The sequence below is a fragment of the Gasterosteus aculeatus genome, chromosome X (assembly GCF_964276395.1).
Source record: "Gasterosteus aculeatus chromosome X, fGasAcu3.hap1.1, whole genome shotgun sequence".
Lineage (NCBI taxonomy): Eukaryota > Metazoa > Chordata > Actinopteri > Perciformes > Gasterosteidae > Gasterosteus > Gasterosteus aculeatus.
The window spans coordinates 8666062-8688721 of record NC_135698.1 but is presented as its reverse complement, the minus strand read 5'-3'; the positions used below and the strand labels follow the sequence as shown (position 1 = coordinate 8688721).

Genomic DNA, 22660 nt, shown 5'->3' with positions numbered 1-22660 from the left:
CATTGTCTCGCGTTAATGAACTCCCTTTCAAGCCTCGGGGCAAACAAGTTTTGTCCCATCGCACCGAAGTCCAGTTTTTAACTCTTTCATTTCACGTGACTTAGATTTGGGGGGAAAATCTTTGGTTTAGTCATTTTCTCTCTCACGTCTTTTTCCCATGAATCACCATGTCTGCCGTCTGTTTTCATCCCGTCCGCGCGTGATGGATGTGCTCTATCCTTTAAATCAAACCCCACTTGGCTTTGCTTCACTTCAGATGACATTAGAGCGTATTTGAAGGGATGGGGTTTGCACGTTTGTACATCTGACTTCTTAGCAAAGCCTCCCAGCCTTGCAGGATGGTGTAAGGAGGATCACAGTCTCAGCTTCCCTGGGTGGAAAAGTGACAGTCTGCCTCCGAGATTTGAACCTTGTTTAAATGTCTCTGTTTAGCTGTTTTTAATGAGTGTATATGATCTAAGGTCCTAAGCTTAAATAATCTTAAATCACCCCTGTGAATCCCCCTCAGTACAGCACATGTAATGTCACGATTAAGAGCGTACACTTTGCCATGAAAGCCCTGCCAGCGCCGCGTCAGGGTGAGGAAGCGGTCACAGACAGGGTGTGTGAAGAGCTCTCCTTTCACCGCCTTTCTTCTGTCTGCTCCGTCTCAGAGTGACATGCAATTCATACCTGCCGTATTCTGTGAGCTCTCCTCACTGATCCTGAGGTGCAAATCCCCTCCGCCCCCCAGGCAATGGCCAGGCTCAATGTATCACAGCCTTTAGAACAGCAAAGGAACACAGACGGCCGGGCGGACACACGAAGACAGGAAGGCCGAGAACAATGCAGGCGATTGTATGAGGATAAAGTGGCAGGCAGGCTGCTATCGGAGAAAGAAAGTTGGAGAAGAGAAAGCGGAAGACGGTCGGGCGAGGGCGCGGCCTACAGAGGCAGACAGCGAGAGGCTCCGGGGGCGGGGCTACGGGCGGGCTGACGGGTGACAAGGTCAGCGGGACGGGGCCATCTTCTCCCACCTATAATTAGATCCTCCGCGGGCGACGGGAGTGTGTGGTGGCACACTCTAATCTTTCATTTCCACTTCGACTCCACCTGCTGTTTAGGAGTGCGGCACACAAATGGAGGTCTTAGAATGAAGGGAAAAGACTCGCACGCCCACTGCTTTCATCAGGATCATCGTTTGCTGTTGTGGTGTAATTTTTGTCAGCTGTGTGCCACGTGCTCCCTGGCAGATAGAACAGGGATCCTTGTTGTTCACTGCAGCTTGATATTTAAAAAACAATTGCGCTTTTGTGAATCTAACGCATCGTATTCCGGTGTAGCCGGAGGACGCCTTTTGTCTGCTTTCAGGTGTGCTTCAAAAATTGTAAGGGTCAAAGGGGCACGGCCAGAGTGTACATCTGCCTCTGCGTTTTTAACGCCCACTTGTCCGCAGGTTGGTTAAGATCATTGAGTGGAAAAAGTAGCCACGTTTTTTTTGTCAGTGTCTCGCACACGGAGACAAGTCGCATGTAAATATTGCATATTCCCGAACTTCAGTCTGTGAGAGCAACATCGAGGTCTTGATTGACTGTCATTGGACGCCTTGCGCCGCACAAGAGCCCCGGAACGTTCCGACGGTAGCCAGCGTACAGCCACTCCTCCTCCTCCTCCTCCTCTTCCAAGTCATCATTCGCAATTAAGTTAGTGTTGGGAGCTGTCTAAAGCAGCATGGCACCATGTGCCTTAATGAAAGCAGCTCCCACTCCTATCTTTATATCTTTAGGCCGTGGTAATAAGGTAACTGATTCAGACATTGACAGATGGCCTCTGCTTGCCTCTCCGATATGCATAATTATGCCACTAGTGTCTGCTCTCTCCCACAGTGGCAGGCAGCGCAGGGAATGCAGGTAGGAAACGCCGCAGCGGTGGGGTCTAGCTTTAATATACATTACAATACATTATTTATAAAGAAGGCAGACCGGTCCTACCCTTTTACACCATGCACATCCTGTAATGCATTACCGCTGCTGTGGTTTCTACTGGGACTGCGGGATGCTCGCGTAGTGCTTTACCAGGAATACTCAGCCATTATATCACTCAGTCCCACGGGCACATTTTTTCTGACCTCCACACAGCATGCAGTCCACATTTGTATCCTGTTTATGTAGATTTGTGTCTGCATTACAAGGTGGTTGTTGGTGGTATTCAAATTTTTGCATGAGGGATCACTTCTCTGTTACATGTTAACTACGTGAATGGGAAGTTGGTTTCTTTTTTTGTGGGGGGGGGGGCGGTGGGGGAGAAGTTTTCTTTGTCAAAACAACTTCTTTTTTTTTTCCCCATGAGTGAAAGAAAGCCGTATATTCAGGAAGATATACTTTACAGATTGATGGTTTATTTAGTTTTCTGCTGCAGCTGAGAATTATTGTGTGAGGGGATACTTGCAGTATCGTCACTGTTTGCGAGTGCAGGAGGTCACTCAGCGCTGTCCATGCCGTTAGAAGTCCTCTTCGATTTCCCACCAAAGTGCAGCAGTTTTAAAATAGATCTCCCTAATTAGGTAATGGAACAAAACAACAAAAAAAAATCTCTTAGGCATTTAAACAAAGTTCTGGCAAATCCTCATAAACATTTTCATCAGTGAAGGGAAATACAAACAAGAAATTTGTATTTTTTTCTCCTCCTCTTGTTTATGCTACAGTAATGAGCCTGGGATCCGCGCTTTTCAAGAGTTTGACGACAGTATGTTCCTTTCTGCGAGAGGGAGGAAATGTGACAGCTAAAATCTTCATAAAATAACGGCCTTTAGATGTGCTTTTCGCCAAGACTGAGCGAGATGAATGTGCTATACATCAGCAGTGACTGCAGAGGGGTCACCCAGAGTTCTTGGCTGCACACAAGGACGGGACCTGTAGATGGAGCTACAGCACTGCAGGAAACACCAGCCGAGGCGCTAAGGAAGGCGAGCGGTTACCCTTCTCCACATTGGTGGGAACGGACGTGGAGTGAAGTCCTCCACTGTGTGCGTTACACCAAGAGACGCCAGTTCCTTCCACCAAAAAAAAGAAGGGAAGAAAGAGGCTAAATGAGTGTGTATTAGACAACCAAACTAATCTGTTTCAGAAGTCGAACGCTGAGAACAATTTAGATGAAATGGATGAAAGTAAAAGAAAATAAGGGATCATTTACATCTGAAAGCTGGTTTTGAGCTTCGCTGTCATTAGATCGCTTTAAGTATTTAAGTAGAATTAATATTTTAATATATGAGGTACCTCATCTGTCAGGAGTTGGACTAGAAAGAAACCTGTATACCTTATGTGAGTATTTGAACTGCTTTTTCTTTTTGTCATTGCCAGGTAGCAACCGCTTTAGACATTATTTGACAGCCTGTGAAATGCTGATTGCTTCACATCACACACTGTAAAGATGGCATTTGATGAATGTTTGATGCGATGCAGCTGTAAACACACTTGGCAGCTGCGACGGGCACTTTTTGGGGGCCGATAGAATCACCGTCTCCCCAGATGAGGGCAGGACGGGGTCAGATCTGTCTCCAGAGGTCTCTGGAGGCCACCTGTGCCGAGCCGCCGCGGCCCGGGGGCCATTAACCAGCGCACCAGCCTGGCTAAGATCAAAGCCACAATCAGGCTTTCCATAATTGTTCTGGTCGACGCTGTCCCTGAAAACGAGATGAGTCTCGCATCTGCGGCTTTGCGGTTTTACTGCATTGCGGTGCGGCCGAGCTCCTGTGAGAACGGCGAGACTGTGCGCGCCTGTGAATCGTCTCCCCCGTTTCTGCTCTGCATCTGTTTTCCCTCCGTTTTTTGAAAAAAAGTTCCAGGAGTGTGTTTCTTCAGTCATGGGGGTTATGCGCTCCGTCTCACGAGGCTGTGGGAGTTCTCACAGACTGCAGTGAGGATGCGTGTAGTCGAGCAAAAAACGATGACAGCGACGGTGTGTGTTCATCATTTTGAGTCCGACTATCTATTAATAATGAAATGATGCTACGAATACACTTGCAAACTGCTCATCAACGCCTCTTGATCTAACACAGTAACCTTTAAACACGTCCCCTCATTGGTGGGATTAATGCGTTTTCCTGCGTTAATATTCGCTCCATTTGTTTTCCTACGTTTTACGACCTGGATTTCAGGTTTACATCATCTGGCTGCACCGAGTACAACAGGAAGCGTTTTTCATCCGCGCATCAGTTGCACTCGGTTGCTTTAAACCTTTCTGTGTGCTGCGTGTTTAACCCCGTTGTGAGGGGCCGTATCATAATGACTGCCTTTAGCATACTCGCCACCTTCCTGGTCACAGAGGACACCTCTCCCCAGGCAGCTGAGGCGGCGACCTGTCCGCCCCGCAGCGCCGGTGTTTTGGGGGCCCGGTCTTGGCCCCCCGACGCGTTAACGCGCACGTGAGATGAGCCGATATACACAGAGAGAGAGAGCCCCACCTCCTCGGGGAAGGGGGGGGGGGGGGGGGGGCTCGCATGGCGGATCTGTCACCCAGGAGGTCGCTCAGTGTTAACGCTCCCGACACGGATTAAACACTAGTGGCCAGTGCTGGAGTGCAGGGTCAGTGTAGCCAGCACTGACAGGCACCACGGGGCCCCCTCTACCCCACCCCCCCAACCCCAGCATGTGTCAGGCGGGCGGGGGCACGGCGGCCGGAGCTCGCCCTGTGAGCGGATGCTGATGCCTCAGTGCGTCGATAAAGAGCCGTGGCGTTAACTAGCAGCTTGCCTTTTTGTTTTGAAAACGGCAAAAGATAAGTAGTACAAATTACATTTGTTTCACGTGATAATGATGGTAAATTTGATAGTTCTGATAGTACTTTGATAGTAAAAATTTCAGTAAGCAAAGAATTACAGTATGTATGAATGTTGCTTTAAACAATGGCTTATTTTTGCATAGAAATTGAATAGTGAAATACTCTCCAGGACTGTTAGAGAGGATTTTATCCCGCTGAAGAGGGACATGATATTCCCCATTTTATTGCTCTTACTGGTGTATATAGCCCCCACACCCCCTCTCTCTCCAGTAGGTACGACTTGAGCTGAGCGTATTGTGAAATATTTATTCAGCGTTCGCTCAGAGCACCATGGCTGCCCACACTCTACCTGCCCCGGAGAGAAATCTTATCTGTGCTTCCTGTGCCTCCGACACCCCCCCCCCACCTCCTGAAAGCCCGTCCCCACACTGGCCCGAGCTCAACACAAATTACATGTCTCATTGCTCTGCGTTTACTGCTACTTTAAAGCCTGCCGCTCCGGTCCCCAACATAAGCCCTCAGCCAGACTCTGTTTCAGCCGGGCGACCTGCACGAGCTGATCTGCTACTTGTGCCTTTGATCCATTATTAATCTCCTTTTTTGGTATTTTAATTGAGGAAGTAATGCAGATTAATTATTGCTGCCCTCGATTTCACCCCCCGAAACAACGTCCAAGACAATTCATGATTTCTTTTTTTAGAGGTTCCCATTTGTTCTTAATTTTAACCAAACTATTTATTATAAAGTGCATATATAGCCCATATTAACACATTGTCATGTCCACAGACATGACAATGTGTTCTTTGGCTTCTTTTTTTGTCCCTTACACCAACCAAAAAATGCAGAGACAACCGCATACAGACACAAACCCTGCAGCTTCTTGTTGAATTCTTTCAGTATATGTTCATGCAATCTGGCATCAGTCCACAGCCCCCATGACTGACCCTCATGATGCTGGCTGGCGCTCTCCTCGCTTTGTTTAGCTCTCCAAATGGAGTGAAACCAGCAGACAGCGATGAAGATACAGCCAGGATTACATCTTCCGTGTTTTCGGATAGTACGCTGTGTTAAGAACAAGGGCGTTTTGAAATGTACAGACATATTTGGAGTGATATTGCATGTCCTCATGCTAACAGCAACGTGGTTATCTGCTGCGGCGTATAAGGAGAGCCTTTGGCATCCTGGTGGCATACGTCTGCCAGTCAGTAGTTTAGGTTGGTGGACTGAGCAAACCCGCTCCGCTGTTAATCAATTTACAGGATGGTAGAAACTCTTATGGAGGATGTCTTTGTCCCTTTTGTTCCTGCTACGATCTCTTCTCCCGCCCCCCCCCCCCCCCGGGAGAGTGTGGGTGGCAGGAGCTGTCATGCTTGCTCAGCTTTACGTTATTTTATTCGCACTTTTAATCGCTGAGTGCTTTATTATTAGGTGCTGGATTCTGCTGGCCAGGGGATCTGCATGAGAAGGCGCGGAATGCATTTAGAGGAGTCGTATTAATGGCACTATAAAACAAAACTGTCAGGCTGTTCTTAACCCTACTGGCAGAATCGCTCTGCCCAGGGTTGCCCCCTTCTCGAAGCGCTTACAGGTGGCTAAGGAGAGTGCATCTCCATCATCTACTCCCCCGTGTGCTAATAGTATTATTAATTCGTTCTTTTTTTTTTCCTTCTCCCCAGGCACCTTGTGAATAATCATAGAGACATTTTTCAGCTAAATGGTGTTTGTCAAGGGAGTTTTCCTACATTAGAGAAACTTCTCCCAGACATGCACGCTAACACACTTGTTCAATTACAAGTCATTTGTTATCCACTTCTGCTGTGTGTGTGAACCTAAATGCTCAGGTGGATCAGTAATTAATACATCCCTCGCTTTTGTTTGTCGCTTTATGCTCTTCTCGATTAAATAAATGACTTCTACCCCGCTCCTGCTGCGACATATTAGCATTACCGTGTTTAAAAAGTACACGGTTTTACTTGTCACGTGTAATTTTTTGACGGATGAAAAAAAATGCAGTTGGGCCCTTAAGACTGAAACGGAGAGCCTCTTTGGTGGCAATTAAAATGTGGATTCTTTTTTTATACGAATTTACACTTACGCCTGAGAGGTTGCACTTTGTCCAACGTGTCCTTTAATCACTCAAGCTGCTCGCTAATAAAACATAAACCACTTAGTGGGGAATTAGCTACGTCTCCATTTCACAGAAACTCAGGAGAATGTGGGGAGACGGGGGATAGGTTTAGTCCTGCCTCTGCTCATTACTGTGGGACGTCTCACGGCAAAGTCTCAGTCTGTGCACCTGAGTGAAGGAATCCGAGAGGTTTTTCCCAGATGTTTCTCTCCATCTTTTTTTATTAGTGTTAAAAAAAAGCATGTAAATCCTGAACACATGGGCTGACATACCATGAGGGAGGAATTCAGAAGATATTTCTGACAGTCTTGGTTTATACCCTCATTTAAGCACTCAGTTTAGACACAAGGCATTGTATTTCTGTAGGCTTTTATCTTGTCCACTGAGCCGGAACGCGGAGAGTAGAAATTTGCATTAGTGGGCGATTATGAATACCTGTGACAGATTCTCCCTGCCGGCTCCCTGGGCGGAAATGAATTGGCTCTCTCTGTTGACTTGCACAGGAAGACAGAGACCAAGCAATTAGACTTTAGTGGTTAATGTAGCAGCTTTTGCAGGGAGGGCAAGGAGGTTCAACATTCCTGCTGGGCTCGTGTCAGTTTCCAGGCAAATACCCCCCCATTTCTTTTTCCTTTTTTTACGAGGATACTGTGAATATGACAGGCTACCTGTCTACCAGCCAGCTGAATTCCTCTGGGGTGAGGGCAGCGTCGCTTTCGCGTCGCCTCATGGGAACCGAGGTGACAACACATGACGTAGGTTATTCATAACAGAGATGAGATGTGCTGCAGCCACCTCTGCACATCATGCATATTCATTGTTTACCTTTTCTCTTCTCATCCACAACCAGCTAGTTTGTTGCCGCATGCGTAATTCAAATGAGCTCTTTAAAAAAAGAAAAAGAACATATTGTTCCTAATGGTAGCGGCGTCCTGCTGCGTTGTGCCTCACCAACTGTCTCCCAGGTTGCATTAAGAGACAATAGGCAGTACAGCGGTGAGGCCCTGGGCAGTCGGACCACAGTGTTGTCTGCATTAGTCACGGTTCACGTTTCCCTGGTGGCTGTTTGAACCGAGGCCCCGTGTGGCGGTAGGTAGACCGGCCCCCAGAGCGGTGTACGGTTGCTTTGACAGGAGCAGTCTGCTGTTTACAGACCTGCTATTGAGGCCTGAAGGCCCCAGTGGTTCACATCCTGTCCTGGGCTTAACTCGAACATATTGTTCATCGTCTAAGTGGCCTCAAGCACTTGAGCCCAGACTGCACAGTGCAATCATCGTGCAGGTTCAGCGTAGCAGTTTTAACTAATTATTTAAAATAAACTTATAGAAAAAACAAAGTAGAAGGAATGTAAGTGCAAAATGATCCATTCATTAGCGAGCATTTTATGTAAAGCATCAGGGAAAATATCTATGCTGTAAATGGAACTGGACCATATGTTGGCTGTATTGGTACACAATCACACTTATAATAGATTTTAAGATTCAACTTGCTTTGGGGGGGCTTTTTATTTCATCCCTGTCAACCAGCTGGTGTGATCCCCCCCCCCCCCCCCCCCCCCCCCCTCACACATTCCAGATCGCTTCAGTTAGAGACGGACTAATTAGGCTGTCACTAAATGGGTTTAAATGCAGGCGTCCAATTAGTCCTCTGCTGTGAAATGCAGTGGGTGTTGTGCAACGTGCTTAGCACCACTCCTTTACAGAATTATGAGGGATTACTCATTCAGTGTGATCCATCTTATTTCTACCAGGGGTCTTGGCTTTTCTCAGTATCATCGCCATGGAGGGGGTAAATGTTGCAAATGCTTCTCCAGTTGCCATATGCGCCTCGTCAGAGAGCCTCGCTGCTTCCGCATCTAAGAGGATTTGATGTGCTAGTTAAAAGACAGCATAGCATGCCTATCCATGTCAAACTTTCTGTTTCGCAGTAAGGCATTCTGCCAGCACACTGATATTGGTGCATATAAGTAGGATTTCACGATATCAAAAGTTGTCCCTGAATGTCTGTTACTTTTAAACCACTGAGAGTCAAATCTGTCACCATCGGCTGTAAATCTCAGCGGCTTCATAATCTGCAGTGCTCCGTGCAGATTCAGGACGTGGTTAAATCCATTATACATTTTGTTTTGGGAACAGGCTTGCTGAGATTTGAAAGCAAGGTCCCTGCTATAGCGTGATGGGATTTGCGTCACACTGTCATGTCCTGTCTCCTCAGATCTTCCTTGTGACGGTGTGGCACTGGGAGCTCTTCATGCTGCCTCTGTTCCTGCTTCTGCTCATTGGTTGGCACTACTTCCAGCTCACTGCGGGGAAGACCAGTTCCAACCAGGACCTGGTGAGAGACGACGACTCCGGACTCTGGCAGCATTTATCCGCACGCGTCTTTCGATGCATTTCAACTCTGGTCGAACCCTGTTGGAGTGATGGAATACTTTTTGCACACATTGGAAAAATAATGTCAATCAACAACTCTGTTGGCTGTAGAAAACCAGACACGGTCTATAAAATGCCCCTCACACTACCGCTGGTTTTTAGCAGCATTCCGCGTTTTATAGCCGGTTAATTGTTTCTACGTTTTTCCGGAGGTCCAGTCCAACGCCAAGAACAAAGAAGCGACTAAAATCTAATCCCCTGTAAATGTGCATATAAGTTATAGTCTGTTGATTTTAGTATTGTCACCTCTGTGAATGCAGGGCTGTAGTTCTCTCCACAACATGCCACCATCTCCCCTCTTTCTACTGTTATGAAAAGGACGTTTGCCCTGCCCGTGTCTGTGAAGGTTAACAGACACCACGTTCGTTTCACTGCGTTGTGAAGCCTTCTCACCGGCCAGCCGAGGGCCGGGCCTTCTCGCACGCCCTCCCCGAAGCAACATCCCCGGCCCCAGTGATTTGTGTTTTAACGGCTGCTGGCAAAGATGCCGTCCCTGGGCAATGTTAAGGCCCGGGCTCGCCCTCGTATCCAGTGTTGAGACACTGCCACCCCTCTGTGACCCTCTGGCTGGCAGTGACACCGCTCTGTTCCCAGGCAATGTCATAGCGTGCAACACATTGGGGTCAGGGATGACTTGATATAAAGTGATCTAGGCAACAGCATCCAAATTAAATGTGTTTTCTCTCTCTCTCTCTCTCTCTGTTTTTCTGTGCGCTTATGTTGTGGAGAAATGAGATTGCTTTGGTGTGACAGTGCTGTTGTGAGGAAGGCCCTCTTTCACCTCTCCCTTTTGTGTGAGGTCACCCCTGTGATGCAGTCTCTATGGAAACAAGCCTCTCCCAATAGGGGTGAATGTACTCAAAGAAAATTTCATTACTAGGTGTTTGTTAAAAATGCTCCAGTGCCCACATGTCCCGTTCGTTTGAAATCACCCTCTACCCTTTATTTTCTCTCAGGTGAACATGAGCATGGGTGACGACGAAGACGAAGACGAGAAGGTATTTTATCTTGTCTCTTTCTAACATTTTATCGGATAATATGTTTTGGTGGAATGTTATCGCTCCTCTGTTTTCACAATACACATGAAAACATCTTTTGGGATGATAAATAAAAACAAACACTTTTAGCATTTCACAGGGACACAAAACAACTTATCAGAAGCTTGAACCCTGCTAATATGTCTTACTGAATAACCAAGGTTAAATCAAACACACAACAATTTCTGCATTGCCTTGGATAGTTACAAATTGTCTTCTTATACAAACGAATACTTTTTGTAAAATAGATTATATTTTTGAAAATGTATAAATCGCATTTAAACAGCCACAGGTAAGCCGGTAGATTTCTTTTATGTTCCATACTTTTCTTGATGGGTTAGTTGTGTAGAGAATGACCCTTTACTACCAGAAGAAAAGAAAAAAGTAGAACACAGCAGTAAACTTTACTTTGCCCTAAAGGTTATCCGTCATTTTCACTTGTTCGTTTATGAGAAATCATAAATGATCATTTTTATTAATGCGCCCCTCTCGTGTCTCTTGACAAACAAAACCACAGGAAATGTTTAAGTAGCCTGAAAATTATACTTCCCCACAGCACACAATATTCAATTACGCTCATCCCACTGTTTTCTGTAAAGAAGGAAGAGCTAACAGGGAAGTGTATTATTGCTTTATGGCAATGAAGTGTGGAGCTAACGCAAAGCCTCCAAGCGATGACCCTTGTGCTGCGCGTCTAGGCCCAGGATTCATATCCATAATGCGCTCAATATATTCTGCTGTGATGACCCGGGGCTATAAAAAAAAAAAAAAAAGCCAGCTTCTTTTAAAAAAAAAAACACAGGCACATCCACCAAATCCTGTCTGAAAGGATGTGCTAATTCCCAGATGAAACTCGCATGATACGTCCGCGCACACAAAGTGGGAAAGCCGCACATGCTTTCATTGCTCGGAACAGGCGAACTGGTGCTTGAACAAACGGCAGTGACACCGACATTTCTGTGTGTTTATGAATATTGAATCAGACAGGATTACCACTGAATTGGACATCACAGCGATATAGAATGATTATTACGTTTGTCTTTACCTTGAAACCTCCGTATACGGTATAGTAGAACGTTTACCATTTACGTAGAAAAGCTGCGTCTTTAGAAAGGTTCGAGATCCTCTCAATAAGCTGCGTGCGTTTGCAAACTTTCCATAAGCCCTTTCACACTCGCAGGAAACGAAATATCTCCTTTCATTTACTAATTAAGCAGTCACCCATGTTTGTTTTAAGCTGTCAGCTTTAATTTAAAGTGGCTTTTTTGAAAGTCTTGTTATGGTCCTGCTGTCGCTTGAGTGTGATATCATGCAGCTTGATCAAGCAGTGCAGCTTTACCCCTCCTATCAAAGTCTTCTTTAAAAATGTTTGGGGTTAAAGAGTGATCAGTGTTAAATTTGATGACTTCAAAGTCCCCCGCCCCCCCTCTAACATGTGAATAAAGGCTTTTCCCTCTGAGAAGGTTATGATTACCACTCAAATATGTTTTGTTTTTTTCCCCCATGAGGAAGGAAATATTCAGACCTCAGACAGCAGCAAGAAGGCCTGACGTTAAGAAGAGACGAAAGGCAGGGCGGTGTTACAGTAGGATAATACAGAACAGATTCTCTGACTGTGAACAAATCTGTCCTCAGGGAAGGAGACTGCTTACAAATTATGTGTGGGCAAAGTGACTTCCCTTTGGCCTCAGGTATCAATTGTGCAGATAGGCGGTATTTAATCATAACATAAAGATACAGAGAGGCAAAACAAGTCCATAGATCTCCGATAGAAACGCAAAGGGAAGATGAAACGGCCCTTTCATTGCCCCCACCCCCTCCCCCCCTCCCCCCAGCTGGTATGGGTTTGACTTGCTCCCAGTGCCTCGCCCAGGGGACTTCGAGGGGGGTGGAGGGGAGGAGGTGGTTGTGGGGGGGGGGGGGGGCGCGCTAGACACTGGGCCGGGGGGGTTACTCCATCTCTCACCCGATAGTCCGGCAGCCAGCGCTGGGGCTCGTCGGGCGCAGCGGCCTGACAGGCTGCTTGTGTCGTGATCACGGGCGCTACCTCACTCACACCCGCCAGCACATTAAAGCCTTCTTTCCGTTTTATCTCAGCAAATTGTTGTTGGCTTTCTTCATCTCCACGTTATATCATTTTCCTGGAACACAGGTGTTTTTCATTTAGATGCACTTCTTATCTTTCTCGAAAAAATAAATTCCGTCTTAGAATTCAAATTTGGCATAGTTTATTCTAATTAGAATGATGCAAAATGAGCCTTTTTAAGCCTTTGAAAGCAGACTCCTCATCTGTGAGAGTGTGTTTACCTTTGTGCAAAAGATCAAATTGGTTCTCCATTACCACACCTTAAAAGCAAGCTTTTTACAATTTTATCTGAAATGAGAATATGATTTCACACAGTTTCTCTAATCAGCAGACATTTAGGATTCATTTAGTTCATCCCCACTTTACCCATCCTTTCCATTTCAGAAGGAGATTTTTTTTCTTCTAAGTTTTGTTTTCTCTTCACTCATGTGCATGCTGAAAGAAACATGAACAAAGAATGAAGAATATTATCAAATGATTAATGTAGGACTACACATTCGGTCGCTACGGAGATGGCGGACTTCAAGAATCTTAAAACACATGAATAATGATAATCACGAGAGCATTCTTTGCCGGTCGATGCATACTTCAGAGAACATCTATTTGTATCTTCTTCCTTAAGAAATGAAAGCCAATATGGTGCCTCTTTTTTTTCTCTAGCTGGAGCTGTATTTCTGGCTAAAAGTACTTTGCTGGTGTCTCCAGTGGAGTTAAATAATGCTTCATATCTCTCATTAGGTAGGAATTCTAAATTGCATAATTGGTTCGCTTAGACAACTTTAAATGGAAAAATAGAAAGGAATGTGAGCCCAACTGATGAGGCTTAATATCTAGAGAGATATCATCTGTCAATGCGAGGCTCTCTGCATCCATCAGGTGCTCACTGCCCACATTGTAATGGCTTTTAGCAGACTCCACCGCTGCTCCACGCTTTTAAAATAAACTGTGAATAGACAGCCCAATTAACACCTGATGTGGAGTAAAGGACACGCATGATGGTTTGCTCGCCCCCCCCCACCACCACCACCACCACCTCCCAGTGGAGGGGAGAAGGATAATGCATGAACATGAACACACATAGTCCTCTTTCCCCACGACGAGACCGTGAGATGTTAATCTCAAAGAAGGCATATTTGTGTATAGTTTTTCCTTTTTTGGACAGTGGCGAGCCCCCAGTGTCTCACCAGACCCGGGCCTAGTGGGGGGGGGGGACTCGCTAGTGTGGGAATTGCTCTCTTCCTGCGCCTTTAGTGGAGAAGAGCGAGCCCGACAGTGGGAAGTCCCTACGTGCTGGCAGACCGCGTGCTCCCGGGGGCTCGCTCATGAAGCTCTGATGGAGGCATCTTGCCTGTCAGTGCACACGGGCCGTGGCTTGTAACGTAAACATATAGACATCCTGCTAGGGTCCATCGGACCGCCCACCCACTCCAACACGCTCATCCCTTCTTCCTCCTCTGTCATCATTCCTGTCATTATTTCCTCCTTTTGATGTGAGGCTTCTCCGCTCCCTTTAGCTTGTGTTACTTGTGTTATCTCCAGTTGCTTCACACCAGTTGTTATTTCTAGCCCCGATGGGATGACATTTCATTTTTTTTTTTTTTTTTGAGACCACTCCAACCCCCTCACATGTTGATTCATTCCTCTGCTAGAACCAGTCAATATTATATCAGTGCATTAAAAAGCAAATTGTACTTTATGTGCGGTGTTTGTAGACGCGTAGACAATAGATAAGAATCGCGCCAGTGAAAGGAGTGAAACGAGTGCTTTTCTCAAATCGGAGAACGTGTTGGAGTGGGTCACCAAGGCGAAACCTGACAGATTTGCAAAAACATGTTCAAACTTCTCCCTTTCCTAAGTCGCGAAGCCCCTGCACTCGTGGTCGTCCATTCCGGCTGATTGCGGAAGGCCATTTTGTGCATTTTGTGTACTTTTCATCTACCGGCGTCTTGATTGTGGCGCACTTGTGCAACAGCTCTATTGTGTGTGTGTGTGTGTGTGTGTGTGTGTGTGTGTGTGTGTGTGTGTGTGTGTGTGTGTGTGTGTGTGTGGTGGACAAAAGCTGAAATCTCTCAGCCATCCACACAACCGCTTCAGAGCACCGAGTCCGTCTCATCTCCTAAAGCATATTCTGAAGCTGTGCAGTGTTTGCTCATTACGGGCCATTCAATAGATAAATCACACATAATCGCACGGTAGAGATAAACTGCTCTTTGTCTACGCTGGGCAACAATTGACATGCAGCGTACCTCATCAGTGTCTGTGCATTTCTTTGTTGTTGTTTCTTTTTTTAGGAACCCGGGAAAAAGGGTTTGATGGATAAGATATATATGGTGCAGGAAGTAGTGCTGGTTGTCCAGAACGTTTTGGAGGAAATTGCAAACATCGGAGAGCGGATCAAGAAGTAATTTGACCATTTTAAGTTCATCCCCACAGAATTATATTAACTATCATCATTTTTTTTTATAGCGCTTCAAATTAATCTGACACAATATTTCTTTTATAGCATCTTCAACTGGTCCGTCCCTTTTTTGTCGTGCCTCTGCTGCTTGGTGCTGTTTGTGGCAACTGCGCTGCTGTATTTCATCCCACTGCGATACATTGTGCTGATATGGGGTAAGTTCTCCATCTAACAAACACACTTTCTCCAAATGCTACAGAAAAGAAGTGACAGTAATTGTGCAATAAAAACTATATTGTGCGGATACCAACACAGCATAATAGACCAACGCCCATGCCATTGTGGTGTTAAACACAATGGTTCTATCCACAGCGGAATATCCACGATTTAAACGTGCACAGTAGTTTAAGAGCCCTGCCGTGCCTGCACCTCTGCAGAGGCACAGAGCTCAGACAGCGGCCGAGGTTTTGCGCCGCTCAGTGTGGGCTGCTGCAGAGGCGAGGCCCAAGGTTTGTGTGAAAACAAAGCAGAGATAGAGTAGCAAGCCGTATATAATACATGATGTCCTTGGGCAGTCTGTGGGCTTCTGGTCTAGCCTCTCATTATCCGCTGTAGTCGTACAGAACAGACAGTCATCTCAGTGGTCAGGGAGATGTGCTGCCCTTAACAGGCTCTCCTCCTCCAGCTGAAAGCCCACAACCGCTGTACTTCCACGCTGCCTTCAACACAATCAATACCAAAAAAACCATCATATCAAACAAAAAACACACAGTCTTAGACATTCCTCTGCCTCCCCAGTTAACCCCCATCTCTGTGGTTGCAAGGCAAGCCTTTCAAGTTGCGCGCACATATTTAAGTCCTTAGGTCCTTTGTCTGCATGTTGAGGTACAGGCAGTACCAAGCTGAGAATATAATGGTCCCATTACAGGCCCCCAGATGTATTGTTGTTTTTTTTCCTTTGTTTTTTCCCCCCGTGGTATGCAGCCATGCAGCAAAGTAAATATAGATACGCTGGAAAGGATCAAGTTGAAGCAAACAAAAGTGAGGAAAAGTTTTTTTTTTTTAATAGATGACCGGGACTTATTTTCAAATCATTCACCTATCGTTATTCATCTGCTTTAATTGATTACGTATTGCTTCAGCTTCTCTCCATCTCCTCGGCCTGGCTTGAATTCATTCCGGCTAAAGGGAATCAATTGAAACCGCATCATATAATGAAGTTACCGATATACCGGTGGGAACTCTATACTGTAGAGACCCCAGATGGGGTTAGACAACTCTTTCTATTATTTCACTTTGTGCCCTGTAAAGTATGCTGGTTGGTATGACACCTTTATTTATTAATGTCTTCTTGTTTTCACAGGCGTTAACAAATTTACCAAGAAGCTGCGCAACCCATACGCTATCGACAATAATGAAATCCTGGATTTCCTCAAGAGGGTGCCTTCTGATGTTCAAAAGGTAAGGGTCCAATTTTACATACAGATAGGGAAAGAATTCCCCGTAGACGTCTGCATTATTTGCTGTACCAGAATTCCCAAGTGTTGCAGAAATGTATCCTCTGGCTTTGTTTGATTATTAATGGACTCTCACCTTTAAAGGAGCCCCGGCCCAATTATTCCTCAGCGCGGCGCCGTGTAGTTGCCATATAGCCCGAGTGAGGAGATGCTCAGATCCAGTCCTCAGCAATATCGCCGCAGCCTCATCCGTTATTAGCAATTTTGTCCGACCGATTGAAGCGGCGTGACATTAAAGTCGCTGACTGGCCGAGGGCTGGCAGACGACTCCTGACGAGTCAGCCCCCGGAACTCTGACGCGGCCTCCGTCACTTCAGGGTGGCGGAGTCAATTAATGTAGTCGCGAGCCCCAGTCGTCTTGCTGGGTGCCATATGTGATTACATATTAGCCGTGGCTGATGTGCCATTTGCATTTTACATCACAGAGCTGAGCGGAGCTGTCAGGGTCTGGTAAGTGGCGGCGGGCGAGAGCTCGGCGCTCTGACTCAGAGTTCTGCTCAGCCAGGAAATGAAGTGCCACAACGGTGCCTTCATCTCCCAGGTACCTCGCCAGACTGAATTCAGCAAGAAATCCTGACAGTCTGGATCTAGAAAGACACTCTCACCCCGGTCTGTTCCTCTGCTGCATCCTTGATGTCGTCCCGCAGCAAGCCGTTGCACACGCCCCTGTGATGTTGGAGGGAGCCTGTGTTGTTTGAGATTTGGCTGACTGAGTTGGCAAAACAAGGTGCTGAATACATTTTGATTCAGGATCCTTTGTGTGTCTTCTTTCCCATTGGGATACAATGTTTGAGCTTTGAAAATGACTCACTTTTAAATCTCACGGAAACAATACTTTTTAGCCTGGTTTAAAGGAGAAACTACATCTCGAAAATAGCTCCAAATCATAAAAAACAAAACACCCGTAAGATTCATCATAAGCACGTTTCATTATGTCCTGTGAAAAATAACCTTAACATCATATACACAGGAGACCCAAAACAATAGACCACACATTTTGTTTTTGTTGACTTAGAACTTCAATCCTCAGATAGGTGTGGCAACAAAAACACCACAAAAGGCTGAAAATTGACTCCTGTCTTTCTTGCAAATGTGACTTGGCAATTAGTGCCTCTGCACATCTACAAAGTCGGCCTCAAACGGGGACTTCTGACAACAATGTGTCTGTCCCGAAATAAGAAGCATCTGTCAGTTCTGAGGACAGTTTCATGTTCTGATGCATGAGGCAGTCACTTTGTTCCCACATTCCATCTCCCATTCTAATAATGGAGACCAACTAATTAGCATATACTTCTAGTCAACAGATTCACCGTATTGTTGCAGCTCAGCTAGCATGCTTCAAAAGCAACTTTTCAAACTCCAGTTCTTCTCCTTTTCAGTTTTAACCTGTAATGAGTGCTGTTTGGATTATGGGGGGTGGAAATGGACAGTGAATAAAAAATATTTCATGTCAGAGAATCTGTTTTTACAACATACATTCATTTTGTTTGTCCATTTAAACATGGAGGCATTCCCAGGAAAACACACATTTATAGATTAGCAAAGTTCAGATGTCATATTTCAAGGTCAAGAAAATCCAAGTCATACCAAGGGGCTGAAGAGCCGCGGAGAAAGTTCCACGTCAACTGATGTTGGTTTTCTTAAACAGCAGCGGCTTTACGCAGCACTGTTCTCGGGCATTAAAGTTTTCTTTCACTGGAAGTGAATGATTATGCAGTTTGCAACTCCCTCACTGGCCTGGCAGGTCATGCCAGCAGTTGATTTCTGTTTCTAATATTGTGACTGTGGTGCAGAATGGGGGGGGGGTACGCTGGTACGGAACCCTTGACTCTTCAAATCCTTCCTCCCTGTGATTAATCCCCTCTGCTCCTGTGTTTAAAAAATGATTCATTACAGCCGAGCCCGCCTGGCTTTCCCCCTGCACCGGCCCCCCTCCAGGGAGCCATTACCGCGCGCTCCGCTGAGCTCGGATTACCTGCCTCCGACCAAACTCCTGTTTGTTTTTACAGGTGCAGCGCAGCGCTCTCAGGGCGCCCGCCAGCCAGAGCCAGCCGCGGAGGAGAAGGTAAGCGTCGGTGGATGAAAGGCTGGTCTCCTTTTTTTTACTCCACCACGCAGTCCACCTGACAACAATGCTCCGCTGCCAGCATGGCCCCATGACCCGCCCCATCCTCGCTCTCGGCCCCCCTGCTGCTGAGGGGCGGCCAGCCGCTCTGTGGCCTGTGTGTTTGCGCTCCCCCCCCCCCCCTGACAGAGGCTGTGAACTGCAGCAGCAAGGAGGGCAGCACATGGCGCTGTCAATCACAAGCCTGGAGGTAAAGAAAAGACAGCGCTCGCCGCAAGACTCAGCCTTCATCTTTGGATATCACTTAGAAAAGGAATGGAAATCGTCGGGTCTGGCTTACCTTAACTTCCAGTTTTATTTTTTTACTTTCAGATGTCCAGTTAAGTTAATACAGGCTCAGCCATTTATGGAAATCAAATCACGGAAATAGTTTTATCTTCAGTCAAGTATTTTTATTATTAAAGATCAAAAGGTCATATATATCGCAATAGATTCTTAAGTTATAACCAAAAAAATTGGTTGGTTGGTTTTCTTGCACATTTAATATAATAGGACAGAGTTCTGAGTGCTATTCCTTTTGTGCTATGGATTTAAAGTGTATATAATATAATTCGGTCAGCATTGCTATAAATATATATTTATGTACTGCATTTGTTTGGGTTTTTTTTCCACCTGACTCATGTTACTGTATTAATTCAGACTCAGTATCTTGTCTGCTTCATCAAATGGAGAATTTGCAGGAATCCTGAATAAAGAATCTGGATCAGTTTGAGCCCTTGTTTTTTGCTCGTATTTTTTCAATATCTGCACTCTAGTGAGGATGGATTACACCACTTCTTTACTTGAATACACAGTAAACACATCTGATTACACAACACAGCCATTGGAACAGAGCTCACACACCGGCCACCGCTGTGCCTTGGTTACCGAGCTCACATCAAAGCTGTGGAGCTCCAGTGTGCTTCCTAATGCATTGCTTTGTTGCCTTCTCACAATAACAGGGTCCAGATGAGAGAGAAAGAGCTCATCTCACAGAGTACTCTCTCCATCCTCGGCACTAAGTGCTTTACATTTCCACTAAAATCACCTGGCCCATCCAATGGTTACAAACACACACATACTCACTTTGTCTGTCTCCCAACGATACGTTTTCCAAGAAGAACGTGTAGTAAATCATTTTTCTTTTCCATATTTAGTTTACATGAAAAAAAAATTCTAGACACTTGGATTTTTGTTTTTCAAAACAGTTGATTTTTTTTTATACTCCCACGAATGCCTTTCTGAGAGAAGATAAATTAGCTGCAGTATTCTACATAAGAGGAAGTTAAACATGCTAAAAAATGTTTTCTCCTTTATCGTCTTTTTATCTCTCTGATAGCAGACGAATGGAAACCGCTCTCTGTTTTTTTAAGTATTCAAATTAGCAACCAAAGTTGCTAGAGCTAGAGTCTTGGACCCCACCGGTGGGAGTTTGTTCTGATTGGGGGACTGAGCATCGTGGCTGCCCCCCCCCCTCCCCTCATCTCTGGTGAAAGAGCATCCATCTGTGCTTTGTGAGGAGTTTGATTGGCTCAGGGGGACCTGGTGAAGCCCCGGGCTATCTCTTTTGACAGCCTGATAGAGACATCACTGGACTCTCCCAGGATCTGCCACCAGGGGTCCATTTCAAAGTGAGAGGGTGTGGAGGTGACCCTGAGCTTCTGACGAGCTAAATCCCACACACTGGCTGAAACCCCTCGTAAATTCTGGCTCGCCGGGGCTCGGGGACTGGTTTTGACTGTGCTGGGCGGGGGGGGGCGAAGCCGGGGAGGGGAGCGGTGGTTTGTGCAAGGAGGAGATCGCTGGGAAGAGCCGATGAAGTGTCCCCAAGAGTTGAAAGCAATTAAGCAATATTCCCAGGGAACTTATAACCGACATTTTACCAAACATTGAAATTGCAGCATCGGGACATCTAATGTCAGACATGTCATTGAGGGAAACGCTGCAAGGGTTATCGCGAGAGGTCGTACGGGAGAGTACGGTTGCCTGCCTTCAAGCTGTCACGCCGTTGGTTGTGTGGACCTGAGGGTCACGGGCTTGGATGTTCATTCATATTCAGCGGATCATACAGGAGAGTTTGACAGGGTTACAACAATTGTTGATTCGGCTCTGCATGCACCAAAGCACACTTCTGCTACCTACTCAAACACACACACACACACACACACACATATGTTTTTTAGAGACGGGTGTAATGATATTTAAGGAATTATTCATCAACGTCTTTTTCTCCTGGGAGGGGTACAAATCTCAGCAGAGAAAGTCACCGTGCAATATGGTCCCCGCATGCAGTGGGGAAAATCCCTGGATGTTCTACAAGCTTGCTAATGAACATTTGAGCCTGAGTCTGATAACATTTCTTTTTCATTTTTTTAGACTAGTTGTTGTTGTTGTGCATGCTATGGCAGTGATGTCTTCATCAGGCTGTCAAAAAGGAAGTGCCTGCAGCTGTGGCGGATCCCCCCCAGAGCCTGTCACACTCCTTGTTTCCATGGCAGTCCTTCAGGCAGCACCACAGGCTGGCTGTGTGCAAGGACCCATACAACCTGTTTTTCCAGCAGCCGCTCCTCTGATGTTCAGCCCCGGAGCGGGCGTCAAACTACCAAGTGCAGAGAGAGAGAGAGAGAGAGAGAGATACAACACTGCAGCCTTTCTCTTTGTCGCAGTTCTGTGCTGCTTTACGAGGAGATGCGAAACTCATTTGAATAAGCCACTATTCTTACCACCTCTTTAGCGATTGTTACATGTGCAGTGCTGACCTCCTCTCCGAGAGACATTATTTGCACAGTAGGACAAAGTCAGAAAAGCAGGCCTCATGCTTGACTGACATATGTTGAAGCTCTTATGCATGCGTTTTGGCTTATGCTCGGTCTGTTTGCACCACACGAGAAGCGGGTCACGTGAGCGAGATCAGTGGCTGTGCTCCCAACTGGCCTAAATTAAAGGGCGCACAGGTTACGGTCCGCCTCCAGACAGGACCTCGACATCAATAAAGACTGAGTCCGCCAGGGCATCGACTCCATGGAAACACAGTCCGAATGACGGAACAGACGGGAGTTTGCTGCAGTGAGATTGTTGTTCCTATGTGAGCACATCTACCTGAGGAGGCTGCATGGGGAGCTTTTAAAACGATGCGCCTGCCTGCATTTGGCTGCTCGTTCCAGATTGTGACTTAACCATTCGGCACATTGCTTTAGTCTCTTCCGATGATAGGATGTATAAATCATGGTAACCACGATTGATGTTGTCTCTGGGAATAAGGGAGGAAATCTGACTGAGATAACAACAGAGAGAAAAACCCTCGCTAATAGCCGCTGTTTTCAGTAGCTCTGGTTTAATAATGATTCATTTTGCGGCCAACTGTACTCAGTGGTGTTAAGACATGGCAGAAGCCATAATTCTTCATACCATCAAGAATGGAAGTTGGCCTTTAAAGAGCTGAAATTAAATCATTGGCCTTTAAAAGCATCTCTCTGAGGGCCACGCTGCATTAATACATTCAACTGATTCTGCTTTAATATTATTCAGAGTGCATTAAAACGAAGACAACAGCTGGGATCATGCCCGGTCTCGTGAGTACTGCTTGGGCCAATGAGGCCATGGGAGATGCAAAGCATGTCTGAGCGCAACCCTGCGTTGTGGGAGGGGGGGGGGGCAGAAGGTCCCAGTGTTACAGGTGCAGACCTGACAGTTGCTGTTCCCAGATCAGAGGCTGTCAGGACTCACACTGCCCACAAGACACCTACTGCCTGCCTGAAAAACAGTGTCACACGGGAACAAACCTGGCCAATCAGGCCAGCTACTGCCACGATCATGAGAACTACGACAACCTTCACACCGCTAAATGCTCTTTTGTTTGTTGCCTCTGTGTGGTATGAGCTTACTTCGTTATGGTAAAGGTAAACACTTGCTGGAGAAAATAACTGAGGAGGCGCTGAAAATAGGAGAGGAAATACAGTGTTGAACGTCTGGTGTTACATCAGCGCTCTATAGTTATCACCAGCACGTGTGTCAGGACACAATACAAAGAATGATTGAACTGCATATTTCATTCTAATTAACAGAGATATAAGGCAATGTGACTCTCAGCCCCCTGAGGAAAGAGCACCGTATATTGTTTGATGAATCTGCTAAAGCCACAGCCAGTCTCACTACCTGCCCCTGGGGAATCAGGTATCATTAGAGATATGAAGTGATCCG

At 46.2% G+C, this 22660-nt stretch overlaps 1 protein-coding gene across 3 annotated transcripts in view; it reads left to right on the top strand.

Annotated features, from left to right (window-relative positions):
- LOC120809640 (multiple C2 and transmembrane domain-containing protein 2) overlaps positions 1–19193 on the top strand; it is a 29263-nt gene extending 10070 nt beyond the window's left edge. For all 3 annotated transcript variants that reach the window (XM_040163598.2, XM_078082280.1, XM_078082281.1), the window contains 6 exons: positions 9101–9220; positions 10275–10316; positions 14733–14842; positions 14945–15054; positions 16203–16300; positions 18366–19193. In XM_040163598.2, the coding sequence (XP_040019532.2) occupies positions 9101–9220; positions 10275–10316; positions 14733–14842; positions 14945–15054; positions 16203–16300; positions 18366–18425 (540 nt within the window). In that variant the 3' untranslated portion in view covers positions 18426–19193. The remainder of the gene's footprint in view (positions 1–9100; positions 9221–10274; positions 10317–14732; positions 14843–14944; positions 15055–16202; positions 16301–18365) is intronic.
- Positions 19194–22660: the final 3467 nt, after the last annotated feature.